This window comes from Xyrauchen texanus, chromosome 42, assembly GCF_025860055.1.
Source record: "Xyrauchen texanus isolate HMW12.3.18 chromosome 42, RBS_HiC_50CHRs, whole genome shotgun sequence".
NCBI lineage: Eukaryota > Metazoa > Chordata > Actinopteri > Cypriniformes > Catostomidae > Xyrauchen > Xyrauchen texanus.
In genome coordinates this window covers 29,961,845-29,980,118 of record NC_068317.1, presented here as the reverse complement: position 1 = coordinate 29,980,118, position 18,274 = coordinate 29,961,845, and the positions used below count along the sequence as shown (strand labels likewise).

At 39.8% G+C, this 18,274-nt stretch overlaps 1 protein-coding gene across 1 annotated transcript; it reads right to left on the bottom strand.

The window, feature by feature from the left end:
• Positions 1-13,870: 13,870 nt before the first annotated feature.
• On the bottom strand, positions 13,871-18,274 carry LOC127634907 (C1q-related factor-like). The gene is made up of 2 exons (XM_052114659.1): positions 17,347-18,274; positions 13,871-14,393 (listed from the first exon to the last, which is right to left on the bottom strand). The coding sequence occupies exons 1-2, from the start codon at positions 17,995-17,997 to the stop codon at positions 14,214-14,216; spliced, it is 831 nt and encodes a 276-aa protein (XP_051970619.1). The 5' UTR covers positions 17,998-18,274; the 3' UTR covers positions 13,871-14,213.

Here is an 18,274-nt window from a genome sequence, read left to right as displayed (position 1 = left end):
TTCTTTGTTGCATTGAATCACTTATGCAGTGTCAGAGAGCCACAGGAAATGAGGTGAGGCTGATTGTATACATACAATGGTGAAATATATGCTTTATTTAATGCATATATCGGAAGTCTGAAGTGTGTAACATTCAAGCAGTGGCGACTGGAGCTTTTCGAAAGTGGATACGCTGCAGAGACTATTGTGTTTAGTCAAAGACTGTTTAGCCCAAGACAGACCACTTGTATTTAAATGAATGGGAGAAATTGTAATGCCCAATATGGTGGATGTAGAAAAGGAAGCCATGCATTACAAGCAAAAAAGATAATGTGCATGTTTATTTGTTGAAACATCCAGGTTTCATGACCTGAGCAAAACAAGCCTAATGTTATTACTATTGGTACCTGTAAAGGGATTAATGGACAGGAGGAGGTGAGAACCGGCTTGACAATATAAATAATAGTGTAATGAAAAACTAAACAAAAAGACAAACACACAAAGGTGTCGGACAGCTGCCGTAAATCTCTCTCTCTCTCTGTCCCGCTGCAGTCTCCAGTCAGCCTTTATCCCTCTCTGAGGCTTGATTAGCCTGATTAGGGACTGGGTGGGTAGCATCACGACCCGGTCCCGCCCTCCGCCCGGTCACATTCCTCCCTCATTCTCTCAGGACGGGGAGCCTCGGCTTGACGTACACCAACCCCCCGACCTCCGGCCCCTGGTGGACGGAACTTTTTTCCGTAGGGGTCTCCCCCTCCCTGATTGGGAGACCCTCCTCCCCTCGCGGTCAGCAGCCGTGCCTCCGCATTGTAGGCGGCCGGGCTCCTCCGTCCTCCGGTGGATGGCCACGGCTGCTCCATTGGGGTGGATGGCAGTGGCGAGGACTCTAGAGGATGGCGCATCCCTTCTCCTTCCCAGGTTTCGGCACCAGTGTAAAGGGATTAATGGAAATGAGGACACGAAAACCGGCTTGACAATATAAATAATAGTGTAATGCAAAGCCTTTATCCCTCTCTTGAGGCTTGATTAGGCAACTGTGGTACTGTGGCAACATCCGCCCTGTCACAGTACCATTGTGACTCAGTGTGTTACGATAGTAAATCACAGTTTTTCGGTACCATACAAATTAATGGGAAAAGCAGTAAACCTGTTGCAAAATAGTCAGTGACTTCTCTTAAGAAACAACTAACAAAAAAAATGCAATTTTTTCTTATTTATCTTCACGCATAGTTCAACTTCAAAAGGATTGTTTAGTGTAAAACATGTTGAAGATTAGCATGCAGGTGGTGAATTCATTAAGTGAGAAGCTGTTTCCACACAGAAGCAGTTTGTTCAGCGTACTCGAGCATCTCCTCCATTGACATCCATTTAAAACTAACGCCATCTGGTCTCCATCTGTTACGTCATCTAATGTTTTTACGTCTTGCAATCAGAAATAATTAGCAGAATTTAATCATCCCATTGTTATACAGTATAGGCCTATCTACAAATATTTTCTTCAATGTACAGTAATTGTACAGTACTTAATAGTACAGTAAACAGCTACTTTCTGATAGTAGTTAGTGTAGCTAACTACTTTTTTAAAGAGTGGCTTGACTATAATAGTTTCACTACTTGCAGTTATCAGCAGCTAGTAGCTTGAAAAACTACAGTTCTGAAGTACAGCTTCCACTACACTCAAGGATCATTGGTTCATGGGGCCACATTTGTAAGAATGTATTTGGTTACATCACAGTGTGAGGGTGTGTATGTAAGCATTAATATTATATATAAAACAGTCTGACACAAAGACAGCTGACAGTGAGTTCTCTCTGTGTCTTCCTCACTCAGTCACTCTACCTTTAGGGCTGGCCTATGGGCATGTTCTCTGTCTTTAATAAGCTGTTCTTATGCTAACACAGAGTGACGTGGGCCAGCGGCCCTGCAGAGTAAGACCTCTGTTTGTAAGTGTGTGTGTGTGGTCAGAAAGATGGTCAAGGTTTTATGATTGTGCATCTGCCTTTAAGAGGCTGATGAAGATGTTACTGAACGTTCTTTTTTAGAATACTAACACTTTGAGGAATGTTGTGAGGGAATGTTACGAAAACGTGGGGTCTTAAGAAATGATGATGATTTCATTGCATTCTGACATTATTTTTGTGACATTTAAGCATGTTTACACCCAAATTCTCAATAATGTAATGCACATTTTAGTTCTGTGTTTTTTGTTTTGTCCTCAGAAGTGATTTCCATTAGATTCTCAGAACTGTAGCCTAGATTTATTTTTATGTATTATAGTGAAAACAGTGGTAACATTTTACAATAAGGTTGCATTCGTTAATATTATAGATAATGATGAATGCTGTATAAGTATTATTCACTGTTAGTTCAAGTTATCTAAAGTAAACCATGTTAACTCATCAAACCTTATTGTAAAGCATTTCCAAAACTGTTATACAATTCTTGGTAACACATTACAATAAGGCTACATGTGTTAACATTAGTTAATGCATTAGGAATCATGAATTAACATAGTTTATAACCGCATTTATTAACCTTGGTTAATGTTAATTTAAGAAAATCATGTTTTTCATTAATTCGTGTTAGTTCATATTGCATTAACTGATGTAAATTGATGCAACTTTTAAGTTAATAAAAATAATCAAATCAAATTGTATTTATAAACGTTGAAATGAGCATTAACCAAGATTATTACATGACTTATATAACCAAAATGAATAGAAGGATTGTTCGTTGTTAGTTCATGTAATGAAATGTAGCTAACAAATGTTAACAAATTATTCTAAAGTGTTACTTTTATCTTTTTTACAGTTAAACCAGTATAAATTAAATGCAGAAGAACAAAGAATACCATAATATATAAATACTTTGTCATTTAAATAATATATCATGATAACTGGGGGCAGGGATTCATTGTTATGTCACTTAAACAATGCAAAGGTCCTTAAAAAAAAGCTTTTCCATTAATATATTTTCATTGATTATTGTGCTAAAAAATTGCCTGTGCATGTTCTTGACAAGTTCCATGAAATCTTAACACTGCTTGAAAATCTGTCTTATTATACAGCCTTTTGAGAGAATGATTTATGTGCAATTGATAGCAATAATGCTGCAATTGAATTAATTTACTGGGTTTATGTGTGTGTCCTATAGATATTTCCCTAGAACTCTCCTTCTTTCTCCTGCAGGCAGCGTCCACATCATACCACTGTGGCGGGTCCATCCAGCTCTATCACACCAACTCAGCTGGAAAACACCCTCCAAATGAGAAGTGACAGCTGCTTTGTGCATGTTTATGTTTGTGTGTTTATGTGTTGTGATGAGTTTTGATTTTGGGCAGTGTGCGGGCACTTGATAGTGAATTTGACTTCTTCAAGTACAAGATGAAAATGTGATAAAAGTGCATAAAATGAGTGAATAAGTGTTACTGTATATATACTGTATATACAAAAAAAGTGATATATTGCATGAAGAAATTGAAGCCTACATTTAGGACTATTAAGACTTTTGCTTTAATTGTGAATTTGTTTAGGGCACTTAAAGGAATATTCCAGGTTCAATACAAGTTAAGCTCAATTGACAGCATTTGTGGCATAATGTAGAAGAAAATAATTTTGACTTTCCCCTCATTTTCTTAAAAAAAAAAATAAAATGTAGGTTCCAGTGGGGCACTTACAATGGAGGGTTTAATGTGAAGTTTATCATTTTATTTGCTTCTAATTCAGTGACATTCATTTGTCAGTGTGGCTTAAGTGTCCAATTACTTTTTGGGGCCACTGTACAGTATTTACATTTTATGCATTTGGCAGACGCTTTTATCCAAAGCGACTTACAGTGCAATTATTACAGGGACAATCCCCCCCAGAACAACCTGGAGTTTAGTGCCTTACTCAAGGACACAATGGAGGTGAATGTGGGGTTAGAACCTGTGACCTTCTGATTAACAGCCCTGTGCTTTAGCCACTACGCCTAATTCGGCGTAGTGGCTAATTTATCCCCTTTTCTCCCAATTCGGAATGCCTAATTCCCACTACTTTAGTAGGTCCTCGTGATGGTGCGGTTACTCACCTCAATCCGGATGACAGAGGACAAGTCTCAATTGTCTCCGCTTCTGAGACAGTCAATCTGCACATCTTATCACATGGCTTGTTGTGCATGACACCGCAGAGACTCACAGCATGTGGAGACTCATGCTACTCTCCTTACCATGCGCTAGGAGATAATAAGTATATATTGAGTAAATCTAAATTACTGCCACAATTGACCTGAACTTGGATTGGTTGACAGCACTGTTGACATTTTAGGATTTCGTGCAACAAAACTGGTTTGTCATTTACAGTTTGTACGCCACAGCAGATAAACCATCAGCTGGCATCCTACACGACATTTATGCCAGCCCACCTGCCATTCTGAGCACAGTGGACACATATTTAGCTCAGAGCTAAAGGTAAGATCTGTTCTGTGTCTAATGTTACAGACCAATGAACTCATGTCAAACCGAGACTGCTGGTGCTTCAGTTGGTGATGGGGAAAATAGCCAAACAAATCTCTTTACCAGCTTTTTGCCATCCAACTTGAAATATTCACTGACACTGTAAACAGAAATGTAAAATGTTCCAGCAAATTTCTAGGAAGAGACTGTTAAGATAAGTCCAGCAAACACAGCAGACGCATAAACAACTGACAGGGTCCCACCTCTTCATAGCAGAGATCAAACGACACCCATTTTTCTTTTACATGAACAGTAAATAGCCCCTTTAAATATAATACCAGCATGTCAATTTGTGAATTCACAATTGTAACCGTAATTCAGATATTCCAAATGCAGATGCTCTGCAGATCCTTCCGAAAAATCCCTCTGATCTTATTTGTGAATCACATTTCATACCAAATGGTTTTGCGAACCAGTCACATTCTAATGTCAGCTTTGCAACAAGGCTGTCATTGAAAGATGGTGCAACACAAACTATATTTGACCCAGTGGAAAATCTTTAGCCCATGCAGCACAGCACTGATGCTCACTTCTCAGGTGAAGGCGATGGTGTTTACATAGAAGTCTTAAAGGGATAGTTCACAAAAAAATGACAAATTCAGTCATAGTTTACTCACCCCTGTGTTGTTATAACCCATATGACTTTGTTTATTGTTCTGATCACGAAGGGAGAAATTGTAAAAAAAAAAAAAAATTGTGCTCAGTGATGTCACTTGCACCCCACAAGCCAGGACCAGAACGTGCCTTGTGCCCTGTCTGCCGGCTGGTCATTCCTGCCTTCCTCGTCCTGGGAGGAGACAGGACGGGAAAAAACAACAACAACAAAAAAACTAAATAGGCGAGGTAAAGGCCAACATGGAGCGACAGAGAGAGAGAGAGAGAGAGAGAGAGAGAGAGAGAAGAGAGAGAAGAAGCTCACTCACCGGTTCTCTGATGTGCCATCACGTGGTCCCTGATCACTCCACCACACTCTCAGGCGGACAACAGCCGCTCCTCCCTGGGTGGACCGGAGTCAAACCTCTGACCCTCAGTGGACAGAATGCCCCTTCGCAGCGACTCCATCGCTCCAGGCGGTCGGGGAGTCCCGTCTCTCCTCGCCTCGCGGACAGCGGACATTCCCCGTGTCCGGGCGGTCGGGCTACTCCGTCCCCCGGCAGATGGCAGCGGCACTCCCCTGGGTAGACGGCAGTGTCGAGGACTCTTCGACGGGCATCCCTCCTCCCTCCCGGGTTTCGGCACCAGTGTAAAAGGGTTAATGGAGAGGAGAAGGCGAGAACTGGCTTAACAACATAAATAATATTTAATTAAATAAAAAGACACACAAACACATACAGGGCAGCTGCCCATAATTCTCTCTCTCTCTAACTGTCGTCAACGGATGACTTTATCCCTCGCGTGCCCCATCAGGCTGACTGCGGAACGGGAATGCGTCATTTCATCTCGGCCCCATCCTCCTCCACTCTACAATCAACAAAATTAGTTTTCGCCCCAACGCCCCATTTCAAAGGCGGGTGTTGTGCATTCTGCCGCTCTCATGCAGTCTCATGCACTCGTACAGGACAGTTGGACAACAGTTTTAAGAAATAATAGATTTGATTTCGGTTTGTTTCTCACCAAACCTCATTGTATGCTTTCAGAACAATCATCACGAGACTCATGGAATCATTTATTAGACTGCTATTGTATGACATCACTGAGCACAACCTTTTTCACTTTGTATAAAAAGAAAGAAAGAGATAAAGTCATATGGGGTTAAAACAACACAGGGGTGAGTAAACAATGACTGAATTACATTTTTTGGGTTAGCTTTCCCCTTCAAATGCACAGCTGCAAAAATCCCCCTGTTAAATTCTATGGGTAAGAGACAGGGCAGAATATTATAATGAAAAAGGAAATTGAATATCAGGGGAAAATGTATCATGTGACCTCTTTAAAATAACCGACTCAATGTCACAAGCATACTTTGCTGTTTTTATTGAATAAGTTTTGTCAAGCTTTGAACAGAGATTCTAGGTAGTGATTAAATATTTAAATAATGTTATTGAAGCTCTTGCACACACCTTGATGAAAGCATTGTAATGTAAGAAGACATCCTGCTTTAGTTTCAAGTCTGTCTGGGTGAGATATGAAATCTGTAATTATCAAAGTGGTCTTGAAATGCCATCAAAATCTCATTATGTACAAAAATCACCTCCATGCATGGGCGTAGATTCCTGGGGGGATAGGTGGGAGTTTTGATTTGACAAACTTTCATTTATTAAAATTGCAGAGGGACATAATGTTTTTGCCACAGGAAGTTTGTTATTGGCAAATCTCAGTCTAACAGTTTGCATGCACATGTCCTGAACTGTTTGTGTATGGATCACAGACAGTTACCTTTTCTCACCTGTCAGTCATCAGCTGTTTGTTTTCGTTCCTCCGTCTCTTGACGTGTGGGACAGCATGTGTCTTTGTGTCTGACATGACATCTTGATTGTGATGACTCTAATTCGAGAATACACATAGACACCCCCAGAGGAGACTAGCAGAGATTTAGGGGTAGACTGACCTCTCCTTCATGTTTGGTTATTGCCGATTTAGCAGATGCTTTTCATCCATTGCGACTTACTTGATGCACTAACTACAGGGGCAGTCCTGGCAGAGTGCGAATTACCCCACCATAATTGGGGGGTACTGCTCCTTCCAGCCAGGTTTCTTAAGCAACCAAATTGGTCCGGTTGCTAGGGAGGGTATAGCCACATGGGGTAATCTCCTCGTGGTCACGATTAGTGGTTCTCACTCTTTTGGGGCGAGTGGTAAATTGTGCATGGATCGCGGAGAATAGCATGAGCCTCCACATGCTGTGAGTCTCCGTGGTGTCATGCGCCTCACGGATTGAGGTGAGTAGCCTTGCCACCACGAGGACCTACTAAGTAGTGGGAACTGGGTATTCCAAATTGGTAGAAAAAGGGATAAAAAAAAGTTATATAATAGGTGTGGGTGAGAGACAGATCAACATTTAAGTCCTTTTTTACTATAAATCTCCACTTTCACTTTTTTCTTCTTTTGTTTTTGGCGATTCAAATTCTTCATGCATAATGCCACCTACTGGCCAGGGAGGATATTTATAGTAAAAAGCAACTGCAATATTGATCTGTTTCTCACGTACACCTTTCATATCGTATGGATTACTATTATGCTACCTTTTTTGCTTTATTGAGCTTCAACTTTTTGGTACCGATTCATTTGCATTGTATGGACCTACAGAGCTGTGCATGTACATGACTTTCTTCTGTTGAGCTCAAATGAAGATTTTCCTTCAAAGTGAGTGAGTAAATGATGTGAGAATTGTAATTTTTGGGTGAACTATTCCTTTAAGGACATTTATATTTGCTCAGTCAACACATGGAGGTTATTCTTTACATGTTCTGTTTTAATATGGACAATGACCGAGGGTCTTATTCACGGTAACATTGTTATGAGTTTACCTCAATATGCCAGCCCTTACATTCCAACTGTTTTGTTATGTGCGCTTTGAGCATAAAAAAGGTTAAGATAATTTTTTTTTTGAGTGGAAACATACCTGAAGAGAGAAAACCACAACATAGTTCTCCACAATCAGATGATGCAAGCAGAAATATGGGCGATGACTCGTTTTGTTGTTGGGTGAGCAAAGTAAACTGTTGTTGTTTCCAGTAAGATGTGTCACTAAAGGTTAAAAGCAGGGCATGTCAACAAGGCCAACGTGTAACCATATGTAGTCAATACATTTTATAGTGGTTTATAGTGAAACCGGTAATCGTCCCATCCCTACAGGTAAGTAGCCGGTAATTCAATGTATGAAGACGTGACATGAGCTATGAAAGAACAAAACACGTTAATAAATGAAGGTTGTAAAATCAACAAGCTAGACGTCAGCTAGCAACTTACAATTATCCATGCACGTCAGCAGCAAACCGTTCTCTATCTCCATTGCTTCTAGCCGCCACGGTGTTTAAAAATGGTACGGTCCACTATAGGGGTGTCTGAAATCGCTTTACATTAAAATGTTCCTACAGTGAAAATAGGAGTTGACTTATATTGTAACCGTAAATATATTTTTTCACAATATCAGAAAAATTATCTGACCCCCCCAAAACTGATATTTCTGTCCCTTTGGGGGGTACTGGGTCTTCATTGGGGGGTATAGTACCCCCCAGTACCCCCTGTAATTCGAACTATGAGTCCTGGGGTTAAAGGCCCTGCTCAAGGCTACAATGGTCATCATGGGAGAACAGAGCAACTTTCGAGGTCATTGATTCCCCCTTCTGGGATTTGATTTGGGAATACCCAGAGTTGCCCAATTAATGTTTAACTTCTTTTTACTTTGTTCTACTCCAAAAGGTAGCAGTATAATTCATATGATTGTAATACTGACAAGTGCCATTATCCCCAATCAGAACTGTTTGCATCAGTTCAGCCATTTAGATGTTTAGATTCATTAAAAATTATCATTTTAAAATTACTTTGTAATTTATTAGCAAATAAACAAATATCAAGCTATATATAGAAAATCATTTACAGGCTGAAAAATATGACCACGCACACCCCGGTCAGACGGTTGCTGTGGGCCTCGGAAATCGTTAGCCTGGTTCTGTAACTAGCATGTTTCAGTGCACCAAAGTCAAACACCACAGTTAATTTATTTTCACTTAAAAAAGTGTCTTAAATAAAATTAACACCAATTCCCCTTCCAGCAGAGCTGAAGCTTTACAAGGCCAAAATAAGTTTCAACAAAAAGAATTATTGATAAAGACTGTATATCTTATGTTTTTGCATTTTCTTCACCTGAACACATTTGAAGAAAAAAATCAATAAAATGTCTGGGTGACATTTTATTTAATTTCCTCAGTAGGTTCTTAAAATGCAAGTGGTTAGTGATATGACTTTTAAAGCTCCAAAAATCACAGACAGTCACTATAATTGTCATCCATACGACTCCAGCCGTTAAAGTAATGTCTTCTAAAGCTACACACTCTCATGGCGAAATCGTCAGGATTCATATGACTTTTCTACATTTGGCTAATTCGTATGATATCGTGCGACTGCAATTCGTATAACTTTCACTACAGCCAGTGACATCGCTGGACATAATTTCCATTTAATAAATGGTCTGCACTTATATAGCGCCTTTTTAATCTTAACGGTATTTAATGGTGAGCTGCCATGCAAGGTGCTAGCCTTCTATTGGGAGCAACTTGGGGTTCAGTGTCTTGCCCAAGGACACTTTGGCATGTGGAGTCGTGTGGGCCAGGAATCGAACCGCCAACCCTGCAATTAGTGGCCGACCCGCTCAACCAACTGAGCCACAGCCGCCCGTGTATACTGATTGGTTAAGTTTAGATAAGGGGTTTGGGTAAGGGCATAATATTTACAAGAATGTCCTTAAAGCCTAGAGAGCGAAACTCACACTTGCTTCCGCATTAGACATCCGGGCATTTGCACATTGTTAAATCGTACAAATTTATATGAACAAACTCGTTCGAAAACATCCGAAATAGCTTACTCGTAAAATATATAAACATTTTCATGAGACTGGGTTGTACGCGTGACGTAATTGCATTGACATGTTCACACAAGAACTGATGCACATGCGACACACCAGGAAGAGCAGCAAAATTATGTTAAAATGGCACAATTAATGAACATGAGACCTGCTGTTAGCACTACAAAGACTTGAGCTACACCTGTTTGTTTCTCTATTGCTCTCTCCATTGAGTGTCTTGAAAACCGCCTAAAGCTATTATACTTTGATAACAGGAGTTAATTGTATCATTTAACAGAGAGTGCTCGCCATTAATGAAAGGACAGATGTGGCTGGCGAGTCTATAAAATCTAATAAAAAACCCAAAGGGGCGTGATGAACCTCTTGATATCTTCTGTGTGGAATCCTTAATCTGTCCTGTTACTGAAAATGAACCGTAGCGTGTCTCAGCAGTAGACCATGTCATTTAAACTTCACATCTAAGCATCTTGTTTACATAACTGCCCTCTCTTCATCTCTATCCACTCCCGGCATTCATGGCAGTTCAGAGCGGAGCCATTCTCTCTCTCTATTTTCTTTTTGTGTTGTTTTGAAACACTGATCGTCTCTGATTTGGAGGAAGTGTCCCCCTCCAGACATGTGGCATTTTACACTCATTATACCTAGCTGTGATCTCAACTTCTTTTTCTTTATCGGTATAATCTGTTTTTTCCCTCTTCTCTGTGTCTTTTCTCTCATTTTCTCTCTTCTTTCTTCCTCTTGGTCTCTTTATATCAGATATAAACAATAATACCTATCTGCATGTTTTTCTTTGTCAAGTGCACAATTAATATCTAGAAACTCCAAGTATCACTCAAAGGAAAGAAAAATCACAAATGAGAACTCTTTAACATCTCAATTGTTTCTCTAAGACAACAATGACATTGAGAGGAGACTTTGCTGTTTTGAGAAGTTTCTACTGAGTAAAAAGTCTATATTACTCTATTTCATGTCTCCTCTAATGTTTCAGAAGGTATCTCAACAATGTCTCAAACTGTGCTGAGATTTGCTAAGATACCAAAGTCTGCAATCAAGAAGTCAGAGATTGAAATATGAACTCAAGCGTTCTTGTGAGACCAAATTATCTCAGCTATGCTATCCAGTATCCACATACGTAGCTCTATAATCTTACTGTATGTCAACAATTGTCTCATTTACATCTATTTTAAGGAATTGCGGAGAAACATAAAAACATTGACCATTTTTTAATACTTTATAAGTTGAAACTTAAATGAAACTAATTGACTAGCATTCGGTCTCCTGATATAATGAAAGATCAACCTTTGAGCAATGAAATCTTACGTTTGGCCCTTTTCAATCAGTCGAGTGATCCAAAGTTTTACAAAAATCCCATTTATTAGCAAAAGCAAAGATTTGTGAGCCGTTACATTGAGAACAGAAGATATTTAGATACATATTACATGACATGATAATTGTCATATATACATAGTTTTAAATAGTTGTCATTATTATTATTAACAAGATTGCACTGTTACAGTAATCATGGAGATTTCAGTCTATTCATGTTAATCGGTAATTCTTACCTGAGCTACAATTTATTTTACAGTAAGAATATCTCCGAAATCCATCTGATTCATAATTCATTCTTAAAAACAACATTAAAAGATTCCCAAATATGTTTTAATTCTCTCATCATTTACTCACCCTTATGTCATCCCAGATGTGTGTGACTTTCTTTCTTCTGATGAACTCAAACGAAGGTTTTTAGAAGAATATTTCAGCTCTGTAGGTTCATACAATGCAAGTGAATGGTGGCCAGATCCCTTATGGTCCAAATATCACAGAAAGACAGCATTGAAGTAATCCACAAGACTCCAGTGTTTTAATCCATGTCTTCTGAAACAATTTTGGGTGAGAATGGACAAAAAATATAACTCTATATATCACTATAAATCCTGATAGCAGTTCTCTCACCCAAAACCGATTGGCTTCAAACGGCATTGATTAAACCACTATGGATAACTTTTATGATGCCTTTGGGATATTTGGACCTTAAGAGTTCTGGCCACCATTCACTTGCATTATATGGACCTAAAAATCTTCTCTTATGTTCAGCAGAAGAAAGAAAGTCATACACATTTGGGATGGCATGAGAGTGAGTAAACGATAAGAGAGTTTTAATTTTGGGGTGAACTGTCCCTTTAAGCTTTAGTTGCGCTAATATTTCCACATCCATACATCAGTCACAAACATATGTACAACTATGATTTACAATGGGCTCAGATACAGGGTGTAATTTACAGCAGTCACAACCAGGAGCACACACTCATCTTATAAAGTCATTAGGTAAAACTTAAGGTAATTTATTTAGCATTGCATCAAAGAGATTCACAGATTGACGATAAGCTACAAAGACAACACCATAATGAAATATTAACACTTACTCATTTGGGCTTTCATTCAATGATGACTCAGAATTCGGAAACCCTGCACTCTGGTTTGAGTGCTTCAATTTGTAGGAGGTTCCTTGGCAGGTATCTCATGTGCGTCAAAAACAACTATTTTCTCAATTGAAAAGTTAATTATATTATAAATCTAAATCCTGGTCCCTGGAGGTGAGTTGTACAGGCTATAAAACCACAATACTGTGATGGGCCAGAGGAATAAAGGTTATGCACACTAAAAAACAAACTTAGCCCATGTCCTTTACAGTGCAAAGTGAATCATTTAGCCCCTGAAACAAATAATTGTATGGCTCATGTGTGTTTACATATGGAGAACTTAGTGTAGCTGTTGAATTTCGTATGTGAAAGTGCCCTGTAGTGCAAAGAGAACTATATGGGTAAAATAGAGGTGAGAAAAAACTAAAGGATCTGTCACAATCTAAACATGTCAACCCTACTGTAAAATGCAACTTAAGTTGGTAAATGTGTTTTGGAACATTGCAGCTGGTTTCGAGCTGGTGGACCATCTTAAACCATCCACAAACTGTTACCAGCTGGTCATATCAGCTTAAAGCTGAAGTATGTAACTTTTTTGGTGTTTAAAATACATCCTCCTATCCTATCTTAATATGCACAGACAACTATAAGAAATGCATCCCAGCTTGGAACAGCTAAAAACCAGCTTGGGACATCTTGGACCATCTAATGACCAGTTTGGATCAGCTAAAATCCAGCTTAGACCATTTAATAACCAGCTTGGACTATCTAATAACCAGGTTGGACCATTTAATGACCAGCTTGGACCAACTAAAAACCATCTTGGACTCGATAATAACTAATAACCAGCTTGGACCATCTAATAACTAATAACCACATTGGACCATCTAATAACCAGCTTGGACCAGCTAAAAAACAGCTTGGATCAGCACAGCAAATAAACAGCGTGTATCATCTAATGCTCAGCTTGGACTATCTAATAACCAGCTTGGACCAGCTAAAGACCAGCATGGACCAGCTAAAAAACAGCTTGGATCAGCCAGTAACCAGCTTGGACCAGCACAGCAAATAAACAGCATGGACCATCTAATGCTCAGCTTGGTCCAGCTAATAACCAGCTTGGACCAGCACAGCAAATAAACAGCATGGACCATCTAATGCTCAGCTTGGTCCAGCTAATAACCAGTTTGGACCAGCACAGCAAATAAACAGCATGGACCATCTAATGCTCAGCTTGGTCCAGCTAATAACCAGCTTGGACCAGCTAAAGACCAGCTTGGACCAGCACAGCATATAAACAGTGTGGACCATCTAATGCTCAGCTTGGTCCAGTAAATAACCATCTTGGACCAGCTAATAGCCAGCTTAGATAATCTAAAAACCAGATTGGAAAATCTTGGACCATCTAATGGCCAACTTGGACAATCTAGGCTAATGACCAGATTGGACCAGCAAAAGACCAGCTTGAACCATCTTAAGACCAGCTTATACCAGCTAAAAACCAGCTTGGACCATCAAATGACCAGCTTGGAACAACTAAAAACCAGCTTGGACAAGCAAATATCCAGCTTTGACCAGATATTAACCAGCTTTGACCACGTAATAACCAGCTAGCATGTTGCAAAACACAGCTACCAGTTAAAATAAGTTTTACAGCAGGGAAGGGCTTACTAAAAATTATTAAATATCAGAGATTTACAATGTTGCTTGACATTGTGAAATCAGTGCAGACATGTTTGTCTCTCTTACCTATGGACAACCAGAGGCTAAACTCAAGGAAAAATGTTCCCCAGACTCTCTAGTCACTATACAGAATGAAACCAGCGAAAGTGCTGTACTTGTTACTGTTTCCACCATGTGCTTTTCCACCATCCAGCTTGATGAAGATCTCATCTCCAGGGTCCAGGTGTAGGATGACTGTGTTGGAGGCGTAGTCATAACTCTGATCCTGATCCTGGGCGATAGAACTGGCTCTCACCTGCAGAGAGAGAGAGAGAGAGAGAGAGATGGAGAGATGGAGAATGGTGAGACAGTGGCTCAATCAGTCAATTAACACGTTTTTCCAAACCTGTGTGACTTTCTTTCTCCTGTGGAACAAAAAAAGAAGATACTAGGCAGTATGTTAGCCTCAATTACCAGTTACTTTCATGGCATCTTTTTCCATTCATCTAAAGTGAACGGTGACTTAGGGCGTTTTCACACCTGGCTTGTTTGGAGCATTTGTTTTGGAACCTGGTATGTTTTCTTTCTTGGTTCAGTTCGTTCAGGTATGTATGAACACCAATCGCACTCAGATCCGCACCAAAACAATGGTCCGATTGCAAATGAACTGACCAAACATTTTGACCAATAATTGGACAGTTTGCTTACATGTAACTTTTATGAACACATTTTTAAAAATGTTGCCTTTTGAAAGCAAACTGAACCATAAAGAAAATGCAACTTGGTAACAATTTTAGCCCCTGTTTAGGACCAAATCAAGCAAGCTGTAGGACTGAAAATGCCCCCAATACCCTGAATGTCCCCAATATTCTGCCTCTACTCTTATCTATTATCTTAAAGTCTAATCTAATCTTGAAACCATAGAATTAAGAAATTAATACAGGTTTGGAACATAAGTAAATGTAAATGATGACAGAATCTTAATATTTGGGCAAACTATCCCTTTAAGTGTTTAGTTTGGCAGCCCGAGATGACAGAAGATTTTGCCATTTACTTGCATGATGGACAGGGACTGAAGTCACTCAAATATGAGGCATCAGTCAGACAAAGGAAAGCTGTCGCTATAGGCCATCACTCTCTGCGCTCATAGCTGACTCACACACACATACATACACACACACACACACACACACACACACACACACACACACACACACACGCTGTATGTGTTTATACATGATTGATATTTGATATCTGGCATGTGTGTTTCCATGTGTATGACTGACCAAGCATGTGTTGTAGGTGGTTGCCAGGGCGTTGCACATAAGGTGTTCTGATTGGCTTTGCCTGTTGCTAAGTTAGTATAGGAAAGGATTATTGCAGAATGCATGCTGACATGGTAAAAGTCCTTACAGGAAACCACATGAATTTCACATGCAATTATTGTGTTGTTTTAGAATATTTTACATTTCATGATATTTTCATGCAGTATGTGCACATTTGCAAGCCTCAAATGCTTTTTTAATGTGATCAAATGAGATAAAACAAACACATTAATTTTACATGCTACCACATCTAACCAGCGTAGACAATGAGGGAGACAGGTTTTCATCCATGCAATGAAAGTAAATGGTGACTGAGGGGGGAGGGGTGAAATAAACTTTGAAATATCACTTAGAATTCCCTATTATAACACAATGCTATTCACTTTAACATTAAAATTGATTTTAACAACATTAAAATATGAATTTGTCATTAGTCTGATATTTTTGAGAACTTTCCAAGAAACCCATTCTGATGTGTGTAGTGTCTTATCTTTAATGTACTTGTTTATGCATTTCCACCTCATCTTTCTTGGTGTGATAGTGAAAGTTGCACTGTCTCGCTAGAATTGTATGTGTCTTTTGAGTGGCTGTGGGTGTTTGAGAAGGGCGCTGATTCAGAATGACACACAGATGGAGTCCTTTTGACTCAAGAAAAATCTTGGTTTACTGAAACCTTTCCTGGCTGTCTACATTGACCAAAGACATGACAGAAATTATTTTCAAAAATTAAACTGACCTCGATGGAAAGGAACCTTAAATGCACTTTCTGTCACTGTGTACATACGGGATATCCTGACTTGTGAATATTTAAAGTGAAATCCATTGGAGAGGATTATAAACAGCTCCAGGAATTGCATCCCTGTGGCACTGAGGGATGCCTTTTTTCCTGTTATGTAATTACATGCATAGGTTGCCAGATAACTATGCACTTTCTCTTACAGTCTAAACAGAGACTGACATTATTACGTTGCAAAACACACACCTTTTACTTCAGTGTCATGTTGCCTCTTCTAACTCCTTTCATCCTTTTAAATGTCCCATATTTATTGAAACTTCATTATTTTTGTCTTTAATTTGTTCTTTACTGATGTACTATGTTTCTAAATTGTACAGCACTTTTGCTCAACTCCTGTTATATTTAAATGTGCTCTATAAATAAGGTTTGACTTGTGTGTGTGTGTGTGTGTGTGTGTGTGTGTGTGTGTGTGTGTGTGTGTGTGTGTGTGTGTGTGTGTGTGTGTGTGTGTGTGTGTGTGTGTAGCTACATGTTGAGGACATCCACCTAGATTAGAAAACGTATGAATTAAAACAAGTATTTGTTTTATTATAAAATGCTAGGATGTCTTTAGAAAGGATCCTCATTCAGACATGTAAAGTGTGTGTTTGTGTGTGTCAGTCCTGTGTAATGAAACTGTTTGCAAGTTTGAACTGAAATTCGAAGAGAAAACATCCCCAATCTGTCATCTTTCATTAAGTGTTGCATTTTCAGCTTTCAGAACTGTTAATCTCAAAATCAGCCTGTTTTATTCAATGCACGACAATCCAGGAACCTTCCTCTATATAGCCTACTGTAAACTGACCCACAAACATAGATTGACCAAAAATATAATTGCTTTGGCTTTATGGATAATGCAAACAAGTTACAGTATTAAAAGTACTGTTACAATGTATCAGATAATTCTGTTTGTAGGTCTTGAGGGTGATTATACATATAATGTAAACAGTTCAAATTTTACCTGTTAAATAAAAAAAAAATACAATTGTGCAGTTATAACCTTAAGGAGCTATTCATACCTGACTTGATCCTCAAAACTTTTTACATTTTGATTGTCGTATTATGTAATAATTTTTTGTTTTAGATGTTACCACTTGACGTAAATTTTTCAGATTACAAAACATGTTTTATAAACCACAGGACAGGTTTGTTTGCATTAAAGTTGGTACCTGTCCATTTTTCAGTAGGTCCGCCCACATGCTGGTTCCATCCCCTCCCCTCATTAGGACGTTGTACGTGAAGAAGTATGTCCCGGGAACTTTGCACACAAATTTCCCAGTTGATCCATCGTAGTTATTCCCAATGTTCGTTACTACATCGTCAAACCTCAGAACCTCATACCCCTCCTGCGGGTTTCGCAGACCGGCGTAAAACGCTACTCGAGGACCCATTGTATAAACGGCAGTACTGATTCCAGTGGACATTCTTCCACCTAAAGCAAAGAGCTCTGGTCGTTCTGTGTGATTTTTATTCCCTGGTGGCCCCATTGGTCCTGGGGGACCTGGCTCTCCGGGTGGTCCCGGGGGTCCAGGAGGTCCCGGTAGCCCTGGCTTCCCTTGCCGGCCGGGTTTTCTCTGTGGTCCTTGGGCATAGTTTGGCAATGGGGGTCCCATGCTGTGATCACTTAGTGCCTCTGCTTCCAGCTGTGAATTAGTGATAGCTGTACCTGTACCGATACCTGTGGTAGGGCCAGTCTTTTCCAAGAATGGATCGCAGACCATCCGACAAGTGCCCAGCATCTCGTATTGACCTTCGTTTTCACTGCTGCCTGCCAAATGGACCAGAACGGGGATGAGGACCACCAGTACCAAGAGGAGCATGACGGCCACGGCAGCCCCCAGCAGGGTCTTCCGTCCCAGGCTGAAGCGTGAAAGGGGCTGGCCCGCCAGCACGGAGCTCTCGCCACACGCCGGAATATTGACCGCTGGAAGTGAGAGGGATCTGACTCCCTCAACCTCAGACGCTATCAAAGGGAATGCTGAGGATCTCAAGTGAGTGTGTTTATGTCTTTCTTGTTTGAAAGAGAGAGCTTTGCATGCAGTGATTCTGCAAAGTGGAGTGAAATGTATAGGTGTTGAGGAAGTGGGGTTGAGAGAG

What these genes read in the sequence shown, in the direction of transcription:
- LOC127634907 (XM_052114659.1), bottom strand. Translation starts at nt 17,997, where the DNA reads ATGCTCCTCTTGGTACTGGTGGTCCTCATCCCCGTTCTGGTCCATTTG. An exon ending in ACCTACTGAAAAATGGACAG is followed by an intron (nt 14,394 to 17,346) that starts GTACCAACTTTA and finishes CTCTCTCTGCAG; the next exon opens with GTGAGAGCCAGTTCTATCGC.